General features: G+C 37.3%; 1 protein-coding gene across 1 annotated transcript in view; it reads left to right on the top strand.

Moving 5' to 3' along the window:
• OCA2 (OCA2 melanosomal transmembrane protein) overlaps positions 1-14,984 on the top strand; it is a 367,587-nt gene extending 352,603 nt beyond the window's left edge. The window contains exon 24 of the mRNA XM_006116097.5: positions 13,622-14,984. Within this exon, the coding sequence (XP_006116159.1) occupies positions 13,622-13,709 (88 nt within the window). The 3' untranslated portion in view covers positions 13,710-14,984. The remainder of the gene's footprint in view (positions 1-13,621) is intronic.
• The last annotated feature ends 2,621 nt before the right edge of the window (positions 14,985-17,605 follow it).

The following is a 17,605-nucleotide window of genomic DNA, read 5'->3' on the forward strand; positions in this document are numbered from 1 at the left end:
CCACAATACAAATAAACCATAATACAGTAATAACAACAACAATCTAGTATTCTTTGTTATTGCAGGCATCTTGGGAAAATGCATGTGGCAAAAGGTGCCAATTTTGGTCCAGGGAAGTTTTGGTTACCACTTGGTGACTACTTAGCTTCAGAGTTATGTGTCTGAGTTTTTAATACATTCAAAATGGAAAACTCAAAGGTTATGTGTACACTGTTATTGGGAGGTGTCACTGCTTCAAAAGTTAACCTATTCTAGCTAGATCAAAGCTGCCTTGGATTATATATATACACGTGCGAAATCACACCTCCCAGTTGCTATGTAGATGTATACACAGTGAAACCAGGAAAAGTGAAATTAATTATTTTTGTCAAAACTAATGGATCTGTCCTCCACAGTGGTGCTTCACTAATTGACACTGACAGTCCAATTTATCTTGTACCTTCTTTTGGGGAAAGATTTAATGTTCTGTTACTCTTCACACCTGAAACGTTCACATGTTGTATGTTTTCCTATTGTCTCTGCAAGGGGTGTTCTCCCTTATCTTTGGTTTTAGGCAACCAATATAAGCATCTGCAATTTCCCTAGTAAGAGGCTGTTCTGGTAGCTGACCTTCCCTCACTTTCAGGAGAACTTGAAAGTCTCTAGCAGGTCCCATTGATGCTTTTGCTTTTTCAATTACATTTCATTCTGATTCTGAAAGACACCCTCAACTGTACTATACTGTAATGAGAACCACATTTTGTGTCACTATTTTAAACTGGGTAACCCATGAAACATGGGCACACTATGGAAAACATAAGCAGCCTTTATCACTTAAATCACAAATGCCTGCTGGGAGCACTCAAGAAAGTAATCAATAAATACAATGTAAATTAGATTTTGAAGCATATGTTGTATAAAAATATCATACAGTGTCTCCTCTGCTGCTGTACCATTCATAGGGAACTCAGCATCCTCACATTTATAATTAAGCATATGGATCCTGGCAGGCTCCATGGATTCTGTATTTAGTATTAGATGCTCTGGATTTCCTGAGCTTACTAAAGACTTGACTGGTTAGCTCTGTATTGCAGAACACCATTTTCCTTTTCGCGTGTGTTTTAGCCAAACAAAATGTCACATTAGAAAGGCAAAAACAAATGAGGCTAAAGAAAACTGCTTAATAACTGCTTTTCGTGAGGTTCACATGAAGGACTTTCTTGAAAGTAATGTTCAGATATATTACACTCCAACATCCTTACTTAGGAGCAAGATAAAGCAAAATCAAAGCAGATAATTGTCTTCAAGAAATTGCAGTGACATGCTGGTGGTTTTACACTAGATTTGAATGTCCACTCCTGTTCAGGTTGTATAGAAAATTCATCCTAATTTAATTTTTAAAAATATTTAGTTATCTTTTGTTAAAAACAAAATAACAATAAAATTTTAGTGTTATGAGACATATTTATAGAACAGGAAATTGGAATCATTGTAATTGGACATTCTAGTTTAAACTTGGTTAAATCCTTACATATGAGCATTCAAAATTATATTATTTGATCTGTTTGTCAGGAGAGTGTAATGATTTGAACAGTTTGAGACATTTTGCAATGAGCCTAAATATAGCAAAATACAATTTTGACAGCCCCTAAAGATTTATGTTTACACCAGATACCTTAATAGGCTTGTACTAATTGCCCTAATTGGTTCCAATGAATACATCTGTGCAAACTGAATTTACTATTATGGTTTGCTACTGACTGCTATAGGTTTCTAATATGTGTAGTTGTTTCAGGATTTTCAGAAAATAGGTTGATCTCTCCCTTCCCACATTACTGCAATGATGCCATGGATAAATAGTGTTATGTTGCAGATAAAAAGATCTATTTGTGTTACCTAATAAATCTCCCATGCTGATATTCTTCTCACCAGCAGATGGATAATACTGGTAAATGCAGAACTACAATGTAGCTTTCCAAAGGAGCTGGAGTCATTATTTTATATTTACATTTTGTAATTACTAAAACTCCGTTGAAACTCTGATAATGAAACTGGAGGAAATTGGAAGTCTGGAAGAACATATGCTAAGTATGTTGTGGGGTATGATTAAAGGGGTGCTTCAAACATTGAACTGGTCAGTTCAAATATGCTATACAATATTTTTCAAGCAACTCATAAAGGTACCATGTGCATACAAATCTGCACAGTACATAGGGATAAACAGTGAAACCATCTCAGATTTCCCATGCTACAACATAGTCCATGTACTCTGTGTTCCTTTACTCAACAGCCAAGTACGGGTCTAGACAGCTGCTCTTAGAAGTCTTAGAGGGTATTCTATGTGTAGGAGTCCCATTTTACTCCAGTTTTACCCCATTTACTGATGTTTTAAGGGAGCCCTGATCTTGGGTCCCTATTATCTCTTCCTTCCCATTCTTCCTTGTTAGCCCTGCTTATAGGGCATGAGAATCCTAGCATTTTTATGTATAAATCACGAGGTCTTGCAGGTTCTCTAATATTTTAATGTAAATATTTACGTTTTAATTAACGGGCCTGAAGCTTTTATGAAGTGAAATCATGCAAACTGAACTTATCCATCAAGTTTGCTAAGAAATATGCAAACTGAAATTTGAGGTTTTGGCTCAGTCCTGCTACCTAGATATTTTTGTGTAAATATATGCAGCCATTATAGATATTGTTTCAATCAGCTATTTAATATGCACTTCTGTTTAGTGTACAAACATAAGAAACAAAACCTAGATCACTCATAAATGGTTAAAATAATATTGAACATCTGATGTAAATTACAATAACCAGAAAATACAGAGCTAAGGATAAATTCAATACTTGTCTTACCCCAATATACTAACATATGGCATATAAGATCTCACATATTCAAATATCATATTACTGAGGCATGCACAATTGGCTGATAATGAATGGGGTTTCTGCTCTGACTATAAATGTACTTGCTTCTGACAGCTCATTTTGGAGCTTTAACATTTTTCACTAGTACTGTATTTTTCCTTGGGAATACGTGCTGTTGTAGAAAAGGGAAAATGTATTTTTCAGTGGAGTCTGTTGAATAAAATGCTGCAAACAAGTAGCCATAAAACAATTTAGACTTTAAAGGACTCTGTAGATTTTAGCAGTATTAAAACTCTGAGAAAGTTGCTTATGGTAAAAAGCTGTTTAGTAAAATTGCTTGAAGCACCTCTGTGTTACCAAAGCCACTGAAAAAGACCATATGCATGATGGAAAATATAAACAATAGATGCAATATTAGACCACTGTTAGTGGGTTGTGGGTTGTTTCCTTAGTTTTATTTAATGTAGTTTATATTTGAAGGAAAAAATTTGAAGTTTCTGAAAGTTATTCTGAAATAATTAAACCAATCTATCCTCCAGCTAAATGACTAGAATTTGGAAAGTGATAAATATGACCTAAATTCCATTAGATAACTGTGCTCTTTATTAAAAAAAATCACTTATTCATTCAGGCTGTTACCTATTTCTCAGTGACAGAATATAGTGCAGATATTAAGAGTTCAAAGTCTTATACAAATATTCCTCTGGAGTACATCTACACAGCAGCATTATATTGGAATAACTGGTGTTATTCCGAAATAACAGTTGCATCTACACTATAAGTCTTTATTTTGAAATAATGTTGAGCTGGAGGACTTCTTACTCTGACTCCTGGTAACCCTCATTTCATGAGGAGTAAGGGAAGTCAATGAAGAGTGTTCTCCCTTCGACTTCCTCCTGTGCTGATAGTGCCAAAAGCTGAGTTAAGCTATTTTGTCTTAAGAAATTGAGGTAGCTGGAGTTGTGTAGCTTAATTCAGCCTTAGCCCTGCTGTGTAGAAATGCCACTGGTGGCTAAAGACAAAGAGTGCCTGTGTTCTCTTTTAACTCTCCCTCATACCCCCTCTCCCCACTCACTCACACACACAGACACACACACACATATTAAGACCTTGTAAGAATAGAATTGCTGTCACAATGTCTAAAAGTAGAATGTCTGAAAGTCTGAATATATTGTTTACCGCAAGACCACATACCCAGGCTTTATAAAGGGTGCCATCTTTATGTTTGGTCCCTTTGGCCCCTGAGAAGCTAAAATGTGCTTTGTTGATGGACATTAGAGTTCTTTCTATGGACAAACTAAAGAAAGATCACCCTCTACATGTCAATTTGGAACAAATCCAAGAAAGGGACATTGTGTCATTTGCATTACTGGTATAAAAGGTAGTAACTGGTTATCACAGTGTAAAGAAGGTACTTTAAAGTGTTCTTGTGTTATGATATTTTGGCTATTGCCATTAGTAAAGCTACTTGAGATAAACAAGGAGAGGTTAAGAGTAGGGGACTTTCTCTGGCAGCTGTCCTCAACACTAGAGCTCATTGTGTTTTCTGGAGAAACTAAAAACCATTAGCATTGTATTGCAGTGTATCTTTTTTGGTTTTTGGTAGTTTTTTTTTTAGTTTGTTTCTCAGGCTACTTCTAGATTATATCCTTCTGTCGACAGAGAGATATAAATGAGACACTTCGAAAGTGCAAATGAAGCGGGAATTTAAATATCCCATGCTTCATTTTGCATTATCATATCATGGCGCTCTTTTGAACAAGCGCCATTTTGAAAGTAAAACTGCGGTCTAGACGTGGATCTTTCGAAAATGGTAGCCTTTTTCGAAAGATCCCGTAAACCTAAATGAGGTTGTCAGCCGACGGTCAGGGCAGTGTGTATGTGTGTATGCTTCCGAGAAAAGGTTTAACGTCTGTGTCTTTACTGCTAGGACTGGGGTCCCATCGCAGAGGGTAGCCAGCAGGCCAACAGACGCCTCGTTATATAGGAAGAGCTTATTACACCTTAGATTTTAGCTGCTAGAACACAGGGGTTCCTTCGCAGCGGGCAGCCTAGGAAAGGCTGAAAAGGTGCCCTAACGGATCTTGTCACCTGGGAATGACACAGATCCAAACGCCCAAGCTTTCTCTATGTCTGTCCTTTTATGACCGGCTGAAGTTCTTTTAAATTGTGCTTGGTTCTGTTATAGCAACTGGAGGAGTCAGGTTAAAGCTTAAACAGTTACAGGTTTATTAAAAGACTTATAAAAGCATATGGTTACAATGGCTATTGCTCTATTTCTTAAATGCTAGCAAATAAATAAATAAATTATATATATATATATATATATGTGTGTGTCTTAAAATGATCACAGGAAAAAGGTAAAGATAGAACATAGAAATAATGGTACTAAATGACAGCTTAATCTTTAAAGAGCTCTAACACTATGTATATATATACTTAAGCAAAGGACCACATCCAGGTACAATTTTTACCTCTTTCTGTGCCTCTCGACTTCAGCGTGTCAGGCCAGGGCCGGTCTCTCAATTCCTAGGAAAGATGAATACGAGGTGGGCGTCCTCTTTGGAACCTCGGGAGATCAAACACCTAACCTGACCAGCAGATAGATGGTAGATTGACACTCAGAGAAAATGTGCTGCTGGACCCATCTATATACCCCTGGGGGCCCGTATCCTCTTTCTTATCTAAGAGGCCAAATTCTACTGGTCTGTTTTGTGGCGCCAGTTCTTACAAGCAAGTTTCAAATTAATTTACACTTGCAAGAGAGATAACTAAATTGTGAGTACTAGACATTTTTTTTACTGGGCGAGAGATTCCTCCCCCCGCGGATGGATGTGTGTTCGTATCAATATGGGTTTGAGTCAAGGGCACTCCTTGGCAGCCTCTTGGTCAGCAATTGGCATATCTCTGTTTACAGCCATTCATGGTCACAGCAGCCTAAGCCTTCTGCTCTGTGTGCCCTGTATGCTCCAGGCAAGCAAAAATAGATGTTACAGAAGAGTTCTTGTCTAGCTACAGAGGTCAAACCACTAAGGGGTAACAAAACACTTCGGTCATCTGAAGAAGTGGGCTGTGCCCACAAAAGCTCACAATACCATCTACATATTTTGTTAGTCTATAAAATGCTACCAGACTATTTATTGTTTTTTAAGTTTTTCCTGTTACAGACTAACTTGGCTACCCCTCTGGAGCACTAAGGACTAGTTCATAGAGGAAGAAGGTTTGAATGGTATGATATACAAAATTTTGCACAGCCCATCATGTCATACACCAGATCTGCACCCAGACTAAATTATATCCCTTTCCCCACATCAATGAACACATCTCACAAAGCTTAGCTAATTTAGCCACAATCCATACATAAAGAACGGAATGGCATTTTATGCACTCATATACAAATATGGTGAAATTTAGCTACTGATGCATTTTTCTGACTTCTTCATACTGATATGATAACTTCAAATAAAATTACCATATCTTCAGATGCAAAATGAAAGGATAAAAAGTGACACATAATGTGTTGATAGTATGATCCTTCCTAACGTCAAACTACTGACATTCTATCCGTTTTTCAGTACTGCTTGTTGGCTTTAATTTTTAACATTCTATCCAGGTGTCAGCTGGACTTAATCATGTCTTATGGGAGTTAGACAATTAATGCCAATGGGAAGGTCACTATATTCATCAGCTGCTGTTGCTGTCTCACCATCCGATCATTGCATACAGTCTTTTGAAGTCATGTGCACAGTGCTTTTTTCCATATTTCAAAGGGGCAGTTTTACCTTCATGGTGTTTCATCCAGGTGTCTACCATTACCCTCGCTGCCTTCCCATGCAGAGATAGTTATCATAAAGTCATTTGTTGTTCTGACTCCTATCTTTCATATGAACTGCACCAGCAGAGTTGGGCAAATACTGAAAACATATTTCTGTGACTATTGATTTGACCTGAAACTGGTAAATTAACCATTTTGCTTATAGTGAAGGCCTATACAGACAATGCTTGCTTTCAATGAACAGATTTTGGAAGGCCAATAAAGTGCTTTCTACAGGTTATGTATGGAAAGGGTCAAGATTATTGTCAAGAGAAGTAAGGAGGTTTTTCTAGAATATAGAATGCACAGTTTAGCACCATTTATTTTTCTCGCCTTGAATTCATTGTCCTGATCTGAGGTTCATTGCTTGTTGGGACTGTATGGAAAATCCTGGCATAGACAAAAAGCTGGGAGAAATATTGTAATTTTGAGCAATCAGAAGAAAACATGGTTATGGGCTATGTTCAGTGTTTTCAATTACATGATAACTACTATGTATGGTAACTAGTAGGTAACCACACTGTAATTTATATGTAATTTTAGGCTATGTGCAAGTCACAGTAATTTTAGTGTTTTGTGAATGATCATTGGCAGTGTTAGCCACCTGCTATGTTACAAACAGGTGTCCAATTGTAAAAGTGTCATAGTCATATGGATAAGCAGCAGCACCTCTTTTTTAGACCTTTTCATTAAAGGGACACTACAGTCAATACCGGCCTGCCCTTTCAAATAACAGAAATAACAGTATTTTGCAGAGTTGGGATGATGGGAAGTTGAGATAAACAAAAAGACAGGAGACACAGAGACAGAAGACAGAAAAGGAAGAGGAGAAAAGGGGATAGGAAGGTGATACTAAGAATAGAGAAAGAAAAGGGGGGAGATGAATTTCTAGGATCCTGACAACCAGGATCCACACATTAAAATATATCCCAAGTTAAGACTCAATTAATATTCTAAAAAAAAAATTCACTAGTATTCATTCAGATTTTAAAATGGATTTACATCAACTTTGTACATTTTTGTGTGAGCCTCCCATGTTTTCTGGTGAATCAATATACTTGTAAGAATGTTCTCAGAGGCAGTTAGTTTTACATAAAAGTTGAAGTATTCTGAAAACTTCCTTCTAATGCTTATGTTCATCCAGTCAGAGAACAGAAAAATACCACATACTTTTGGGGACTCAAATGATCAGATTTTTAAATATCCAACATGAAATGCTCTGTTTGTGGCATAATTTAATTAACAGTACTCAAACTATATTGGTTTACTCTGTTAAGATGCTTTTACACAGCACAGTTATTTTGAAATAACTGATGTTATTACTGATGTTCTGAAATAACAATGTGAGTTTCTACAAGGCAATTCCGTTATTTTGAAATTATTTTGAAATAATGGATGGCTTATTCCGATGTCTGTAAACCTTATTCCACGAGGAATAAACCCTATTCCAAAATAGCTATTTCAAAATAGTGGTATCGTGGAAGCTTTACTGCAGCTATTTCAAAATAGCTCCTCCCCAGAACCATTCAAAATAATTACTCCCTAGTGCTTCCTGGGGTTCTAAATTGAGGAAGCGGGTCCACATTAGGGGAGTCTGCCTCAGACTAGTTTCCCTACACTACAGGGAAGTTTTGAGACTTCCCTGTAGAGTAGATGTATTATTTCGAAATAAGCTATTTCAGAGTATTTCTTCCGGAATAGTTTATTCTGAAATAAGCCTCCAGAGTAGACATACCCTTAGAGAATTTTGCAGCAAATGCTCATAATTAGTTCATTGAAAATGAACTGCAGACTAAAAAAATTGAATTGCAAATATGTTTGGATGAAGATGAAATCTGAGAAAATTGCTGCATTCATAGATTATTCTGAAATGCAAGAAGCTACTGTGTATGGGAACTGGTAGGTAACCACACTGTAATTTATATGTAAATTGGTACAAAAAAATCTTCAGCCATTTCTAGATGAGATATAGGACTTTGACTTGCTTCTTGAACATATGAGTTGTTTCCTTTATATTTAAATAAATATAGACCCACAGCTTCTTGGTAAAGAAAAATAATTAATAGCAGCCATTCTTTATCCGTGACTAGGCCCGCCAATGGGGAGGTTAAAACTGCAACTTACCAGGTATTCAAAGGGTCTGAGGCTTCCAGCCACTGCCACTGCTACTGCAGAAGCAGTGGCAGCTGGAGTCCCGGGACCTTAAAATTGCCACCGAAGCCACATGTGGTGTGCTCCGGACAGCATTGAGGGCTGCCTGGGGGAGGCTATCCCTGCCCCAAACCCACCCCTTCTGCCTGAGGTCTGCCCCTTCCAGGAGTGCAGAGCTCCCCCAGCTTGTACAGGGGCCCAACGAGTCTGTCAGCCCCAGTAACTGGTTTCCATTCCTCCCCACAAAAGGTGTATGTATTTGTGTGTGCATGTGTGTTAATGGTCACATAAAGAGGATTATAAACATATCCTTTTGATTAAGGACTCTGTAAATTGCTATCATGCCACATTTCTTTTGGAAGGAAATTTAAAAGATCCATCTTGAAAACCAAATGATAGAAACTTCATTAACAGGAGTGACTTGCCTTCCACTCAGAAGCAGCCCTTGAATTGCCTGCAGGAGCTTCAAAACTTGAATCCAATTTTTGAGGCAACTTTTGTAATTTCAAGATGTAAATTTTTGCAAATAAACTTGTCACCATAGGACTTCCAAACCAAAGTGTGGCTTTTATTCAAGGACTGCTTGAAATGACACATCTTCTCATATGACACTTGCCAGGCATGCAACATATTTCTTTACTGTGTATGTAGGTGCTGATAACAGGCTAGTAAGTGGGAGGGAAGAGCCTGTAAAATATGTTCTTTAAGTTAAATTCTTAAATAGCTATTCAGAGATAGATTAGAGACCAAATTCAAGCCTCATTTTAAATCACTATGCAATTCCACACAGCCAGTTGGGTTACATAGAAGTGAGAGCAAAATGTGGCACTCCATGTTCATATAGACTGCCACTGTGCTTTGTAACAGCTTGAGCCAGCACCACCAGTGGTATGATCTTCGAGGATTGCTGGTATCCTCTTGCAACTCCAGAACTCATGAGAGACCCCACCTTCCATTCTGAGACATCTCTCTGCAGATCCCCAAATAATTCACTTTCCCTTTGTGCTATGTGCTCAGAACAATATAGAAAGCAGAAACTGTTGAGTCTGTCTTTCTTCCAGGATAAATCACTTTTCCTGTAAATATTCCAGGTCAGACATGAGAGGTTCTAGCATTCTTGCTGGAGTGTCTGGTTTTTATATGTTACAAAGTTGGCAACCTGAGCACAGATACTATCAAAGTGAAAATAGCTGCAGTAAATTCAGTTCCATTCGATTCCTGTTCAGGCCTATGGTAAAATTAAGCCCCATACAAGTGAGCAGTTACATGAGTAGCTGCGTTAGTAGTAAAAGTCAGTGGAACTACTTGCATGAGTGATTATGTATTGATGTGAGTACAGGTTGAACCTCTCTAGTCCAACACCCTTGGGACCTGATGGGTGCTGAATCAGAGAATATGCTGAACCACAGAAGGTCAATATTGTAGTGAATGGATCTCTTTTTATTTGTATTTTGCTGATGCAAATAAATGGAAAAAATCTTGCAATGCTGCTTAATAATGTATGTTGTATTGATACATCCTCTATAAGCCTATGCCTGGCCAAGGCTCATCAGCTCTCTTCATAACAAAATGTTAGTGTTATACAATTTTACTGTGTTGGCAAAAGGAAATAAGCAGCTAAAGCATAAAAAGCATGCTTATGTGTATCAGCATTACCAACACTTCCACTACTTGCTGGGCTCCTGGAAGACATTTAGGGGTAAATTATTAGAGGTAAATAATGCACAGAACACTGAGAGCCAGGACTAGCATTTGTATACAAAATTTACAGGACCACGGGAAACTTGGGCACACCCATCATAAGTGGACCTCCAGCTAACTAAAATCATACCAGACCACAGATGTTGCCAGACCAGAGAGTGCTGGACTAAAGAGGTTCAACCTATTCACAATCTTGCCCTCTGCAAACATGTCAAATAAAACAATGAAGGAAGACACTATGAAATATGAGTGTTTGTGGCAGAACCAGGCCTTCGATTCTTGCTGTTAAAGCAAAGATATGAATAAAAATCCTGCATGTTTGCATGTTTTTCTACATAACTCATGCACTTCTTGCACAAAACTAAAACGAGTTTTTCAGATTTTTTTATGGAAAGGATAACATTTTTTTAAAATCCGTCTCTTCTTGCCCTTATGCACACACAGGTGTTAAGTGCCCTTCATCTCCGAGCTCTTGTGTATCCACTTGTGAAACCCACTAAGTGGTATCAGGACAAGATCTGGGCTTTGCTAAGCTACTAGAACTTGCCCAGCAGCACTGAATTTATTCTCTATTAAGTGTGAGGTCTAATAAAGTCTGCAGCTTCTTTTCTCATGAAATTCTTAGCAGTCTCACCTTCATCAGACTGTTGTATGGCAACGAGCCATTCATGGAAATCTACTGGATGTATTTACATTTGTAGATGGATTTTTCTACAGCACCATTTCATTCTTAAAGTGAACTAGTCAGAGCTGAGCACTTTTAAAAGTGAGATGGCACATCTTAGGGAGATCAGAAAGAGGAAAAAAAACCCCAAGGGTTGACATTGTCTGAAAGGCAGCTGCGTGACCATCCAATTATTTCAAAACTCAGAAAGCTGCTTTGCAATGCCATGAATTTAATAAGAATACTATGAAAGGATATTTATACAGATTCTTAGAATAAGTAACCATTCAAAAGCTAGGACTGGGTCAGTCTAGCTGGGGGGAAAATATAATACCTGCTTACACTATATTCATTCATGCTCATCTGAATTTAAAAAAATCCAATTCACACATAAAGAAGTCAGGTCTTCAGGGTAACTGTGTGACAATCTACTGCATTCTTAGCTTACCAGAAATCACTAGAATTCTGTGCCCATTTTGTTGTTCGCATGTGTAAATGAGATCTACAATTCACCTTCCTCAGGGAATATTTTGAAGTCTAGGCAGATTTTGCCCTCTCTAGTAGCGTCTCATTCTCTTTCTTTTCAAACACCTTCTCTCCTCCCAAACAAGCAAAAACATAAATTTGCTGTTGCTAACCAATATTTTGAGAGCTCTGATGCATGGCCCCTATTGCCATCCTGAAATCCCAGAGTAACATGGGCGGGGGGGGGGGGGGTCGCCTGTCCTCCTGCCATAGAAGGAAGAGTGGCTGGAATCATACCATAGGAATTGTTATAATGGATCAGACTCTACGGTTCAACATTCTGTTTTTGATAGTGGTTAACACCATGTGTTTCAAGGAAGGTGCCAGAAACCAACAGGCAGATGTGGGATAATGTGCCTGCCACAGAAGTCTTTATTTTTACTCTGTCAGTTTTATGGGTATCTTCTTCTTTTCTTGAGTCGCCTCAGTTTCTGTGGAGTGGTCAGTGTGGATGAAAGGCTCACTTGGACACTGGGTGGGGACATATGGACAATGGAGGTCTATGAAGCAGTTTAGTTTTAACTGAGGTAGTTCCAAGTAACATATTTCCGTATGCCATCTGTCTGGTATTTCTTGCCTACCTTGTCTAAGGGGCTATTATTATGTGTTTATACAGTTCCTAATGTGATGGATTTCCCATAATAAATAAAGCATCTAAATGCTACTAAACTGCTGCTGATTTTTAAGCTCCTCTAATCATTTTTTACTTGTCCTGTTCAGATTACTCTTCATGGCAATGAAACAGCATTGGAAAAGCATTACACAATTCCTGTCAGAATAGTAGCTGCAGGTGAAGGTGGGAAGCACAGTAGGAGAGCAGATCACACCAGAGCCATCACACAAGTTATTTTCTTTTTAAACACATCTCTTTGTATACAGAGAAAGGGAAGACAAGGAGATTTTAAGACACATGGGAACTGCGAGTTTTCCCTCTGTCACCAGCTACAAATGAATTTTTTTGTTGTCTGTGTAATTAATGGTGTGTGGATAGTGAAGATATCTTGAAACTTCTAAATGCTGCCTAACATGAGAAGTAAGGTGAAAACATAACCGATACATCCACATATACTAGGTACCTTCTTCCTTCAATTGCCAATGAAGGCAATGAATGAAATATTGGGACTTCAAAGAACATTACCACACTTTGATGATGTTTAATAAAACAGGAAGATGAAGCCAGCTAAAGAAACGTCAGCCATAAATCAGAGTTATAAGGAACTTGTTTGGAGTAAATGCACAGCATGAAGTCAAAAGTAATGAATGAGCTATTTTACTGCTTGTTTTACTTGAGACAACTGACATGGTTCGTGTTACTTGTATAACTGTGCATTGAATGACACACAACAAATCCATTCAGGTTCAGATTCCAAGTGGCATAAGTCAGTAGAGATCTATCAAAGTCAATGCAGCTATGCTGATTTATATCATATATGTGTCTGACCTACACTTATCTAAATGTCACAACTGGAAGTATCAGAGGGGTAGCCATGTTAGTCTGAATCTGCAAAAGCGACGAGGAGTCCTGTGGCACCTTATAGACTAACAGATTTATTGGAGCATAAGGTTTCATGAGCAAAAACCCACTTTATCAGATGCATGTAGTGGAAATTCCAGAGGCAGGTATAAATATACAGGCATAAGAAAAGAGTACCAATCAAGAGTAAGGCTAGGGATAACAAGGTCAATTCAGTAGAAGTAGAATGTCTCAACTTGAACTCTGGCCAACCAGGCATTACTGTCATAAACCTGCAATACCTTAATGTACTTTCATTTAATAAAATGTTATAAGGGTATCAAAAGCTAGTAACTTGTATGATAGTTTTAAATTTTGCTTTCAAAAAGTCTGCACATGCCGTTATTGCATGTCAAACAGTGTGTCGCATCCTTATTGATCTTTCCTTATTTTGTTTTTGTTTCAGGTTGGGATTCCCCATGATGATTATATCCTGTACCATTGGGATGTGTTATCTCCTTGTTGCTCATGTTGTACTGGGTTGGAATTCTTAATAATTTATACTTTCAAGACCAAAAGAAGCATTCTGTCTTGTTCAGTCTATACATCAGAGCTCTAAGAAGACACCACAGAAAAAGAAGAAAAATCTCCCCTTTAAAAAGTCTTAGTTTTTGTTATTCATAAACGTATGTCCTGTGAACAATTTGCAGAGCTGAGTATTGAACTTTAATGAATCCAAATGGTTTGTCATGGTCAATATTAATAAGAACACAAAGACACACCATTACAAGGGAATATGTTGTGTCTTGAAACTTGTCTTTTCACAATATGAGCACAGTCACACATGAAAAAAAGTCATTCCCAATGAAAGATGTTCAGTAGTTTCTTCTTAGGGGTTCATTTGTTTTTGTCAATATATTTAGCAATTTGTGTTAAAAGTAACATTCAGCCTCTACAAACTAACAATAGACATGTAAGCAGACAATATGTACATTAAGAGAGATGTACCATTGTCTATGTTTAAAATTAAAACCATCCCAATAAGAATTTGATATGGAAGAAATTATTTTGAAATTGACTAATAGGTTACACGCCCATAGTTTTTTTTCTTTTACAATTTCATGTTAATTCAAATCTTATTGGCTATAAAATATAGCATTCAGTTCTTTGGTGGATTACCCTACATATTTTAATAGGTTCAGATACTACCTGTAATATGAATCAAATTCTGTTACAATTAAAGAAACGTACTAGTTTGTGTTGATCCATGGTTTTAAAAATATCCTGGTAATTTCTATTGCCCTCAACAGGTCTCATGTCATGCTTATGATGATGACATCTAGAGGTTACCCTTTCTGTGCTGAATAAAACAAGTGAGAAAACTGATTCAAAACCCCTTAAATACATTTGTTCGTACACATTCCATTTTACTCACCAATGTATATAATGATTCCTTTTCTTATATATTAGAATCAATCTTGCCTTTCGAAGGCCAAGCCTTCTATATAACTTAACCCCCCACCATACTGTAAGAAAAATGAGAGACCCTGCAACACCAAACATAGTCAAGCATCCCACCTATCCATCATATCTACTCAGCCAAACTACTGGTATGAGTAGGAAATATCATTGGTTTCTATTTAGGACCTGCCAGAAGGACTGTCCTAATCTACTTGGCCTATCAGTGGTGGGTGTACTTTAAGCAGGGAGTAAAATATTCTGTAAAATATCCAAAAGTTTTGGAATAAATTCAGTCTCTTTCTGGAAGTTTGATATGTGGTAATATTTTTCTGATAATTTCCTTAAAATAAACTGATTTACTTCCTGGAGCATCATTGCTGCCTTATTTGTATTGTGAGACCAGGTTTACTGAGAGGGTAGGGGACAAAACAAATGAGGAAAATAAGATAGTGTTATTGTTAGCAGAGAGTATTTTTATGTGACAGTAATCGAGTGCTCAGTCACCAAGGCAGAATGGTGATACATCAACATGTTTTCCTGTCATAATACCCTTGTTTCTCACTTCAGCAGACAATGTACTTAAATGAGGTTTATACACATACATCAGAGCATTTCAAGATAATGCAGTAATTTTCATTGACGCCCTTCCTAATTGTTATAGTAATCTGTGCATCAGGATGACTACATGCTCAACATAACTAGTGCACGGGATTGGTTGGAATACTATGTACAATGAAAATAAAAGTTGAAAGCTTGGAAAAAATGAACAATACATTACCTACTCAGATCATCTATTCAATAGATTCTATTGAATGCTTAGGGCTAATATCTCTCGGTCTGATTCTCATTTTCACAAAGGCCCCTTTACATCACACTGGCAATGAAAGCAGTCTTAACATGGATGTAAACTTATGCCTAGTTTGAGGCCTTTTACCAGAACATTGTAATGGAAAACCAGGTTATGTACAATTTCACCCCTTTGGCCTGACAGGAAGTATGTTCAAGCCTCATATTTAAGCAGATTAAACTCCTGTCTCTGGGAAAGTCATTTATTCTCTCTGGGTCTTAGTTTCCCATCTGTAAAGTGGAGATGATAGCACTTTGCTGTGTGTCAGATTGTGAGCAGCTCAGATACTATAGCAAGGGGGATTATATTAGTACCATAGATAGATTTACTGCTTCATTAGTCTATTAAAACCAAGGTGGAACACTGAACATTTTTAGAACCTATATTGGAAGAGAATTCAGAAATAATTAGCCCAGGGGTTCTTGACTCCATGAGGGCCAGTAAGATTATTACTTGGGGGAAGGAGATCATGTGCTTTCAGCTTCCACCCCAAACCCCACTTCACCTCCAGCATTTCTAATAGTGTCAAAAATAAAATAGTGTTTTTAATTTATATTGTACTCAGAGGCTTCTGTGTGAAAGGAGTCACTAGTATAAAAGTTTGAAAACCACTGACTAGCCCCAACAGAGAAGATGTCTAGCTGTTAATGCAGAACACCTGCCTCCTGAGCTGATTTATTATTATTCATCAAATATTTTAATACATTTATGAATAGGACTTGGAATGTATCACTTCAATTCAACCAAAATAATGTTTAAAAATCTATCATAGTTGTTTCAGAGAAGATTCCAATGTTCTTCTTGTAATAAGTATGATATAATTTACTTTTTGTGCCAAACAGGAAGTATTAAAGCATGGGAGGTTTCAACAGAAGTCTCACTTCTCCTGACCTATAAATTCCTCTAGAATTGTAACCATCAAGGATAATCTTACACAAATTTAAAGTAAGATTATCTTTTGTAAATTTGTTATTAATTTTCACCCAGTTCAATAGCTTTGTACATAACTGAAATGTAATAATCAGATTTTTTTCTCCTTTCTGCTGATTGTGGCCAATTTTAACATTTAAAGGCAGAAATTAATTTAACTATTCATTGTAAATAACTTGTATGAAATACTAGCCTCAGTAGGGAATTTTGCCTCTGATTTCAATAGGGAAAGAGTTTCACCCATGATTCACAACCACTTAAAGCATGGAATGTTCTGCAGTATCGACGAGGGGTCCTGTGGCACCTTATAGACTAACTGAAGTGTAGGAGCATAAGCTTTCGTGGGCAAAGACCCACTTCGTCAGATGCATGTATATTTGTGATACTAACTTCAGAAAATGGAAATCCAACATAAGTGGAGCCTATAAAAAGCATTATAAACTACAGCAAATATTGTGTAAGGAGGAAAATTAAGATTGCATTTGAAGACCAAATAGTCAAAGAGATTAAAAACAATTAACTAGAAATATATGAAGTACATAAAATTAGGAAGCCAGCAAAAAGACCATGGATGTGCTGGACTGCCACTGGATAAGGGAAGCATTTAAAGAAAGAGGACAGTACAAAATAGTGACTGATATAGAACAGGTAGCATGCACTTGTTTACTCACTCTTTCTCAAAATACAAGGGGACAGCCAATGTAAATATAAGGCAGTGAATTTAAACTGCTTTATATTTTCCTCGGTGGATAGGTTATTTCTAGAGCTGATTGAAATGGTGTTTTCTTTGGCAAAATGCTCTTTTTTGTGTAAAAAAATTGAGATGTTGGAGTTTTCCATTCAACCTTGAAACTAAACTGAGACCTTCCCATTGTTTTTATGGAGACAAGTGACTCACTCCAGAATAGCCCGTCGCATGGTAGCTAGAACATTCATGTGGGATGTGAAAGACCCAGCTGTGAGTGAATCAATTTCATCAACTTTACATTGGGGTAAATGGCATTCACTTTTGTAAAGCGCTTAGAAATCTACATACGGTATGAAGCTAAGTAGGATTTTTATAACTAGCATAGAATTAATATTAGCTGCAAACACTAGTATTTTAAAGACCCAGGCGTGGGAACATATCAACATAGGTAATTAGTGGACGTTAAGTCTCATTAGTAACCCCTAATGGACAACTCGGAGGTTCAACATGTAAGAAAATCAGTG

Source organism: Pelodiscus sinensis, chromosome 1 (assembly GCF_052426305.1).
Source record: "Pelodiscus sinensis isolate ZL-2025 chromosome 1, ASM5242630v1, whole genome shotgun sequence".
Taxonomy (NCBI): domain Eukaryota; kingdom Metazoa; phylum Chordata; order Testudines; family Trionychidae; genus Pelodiscus; species Pelodiscus sinensis.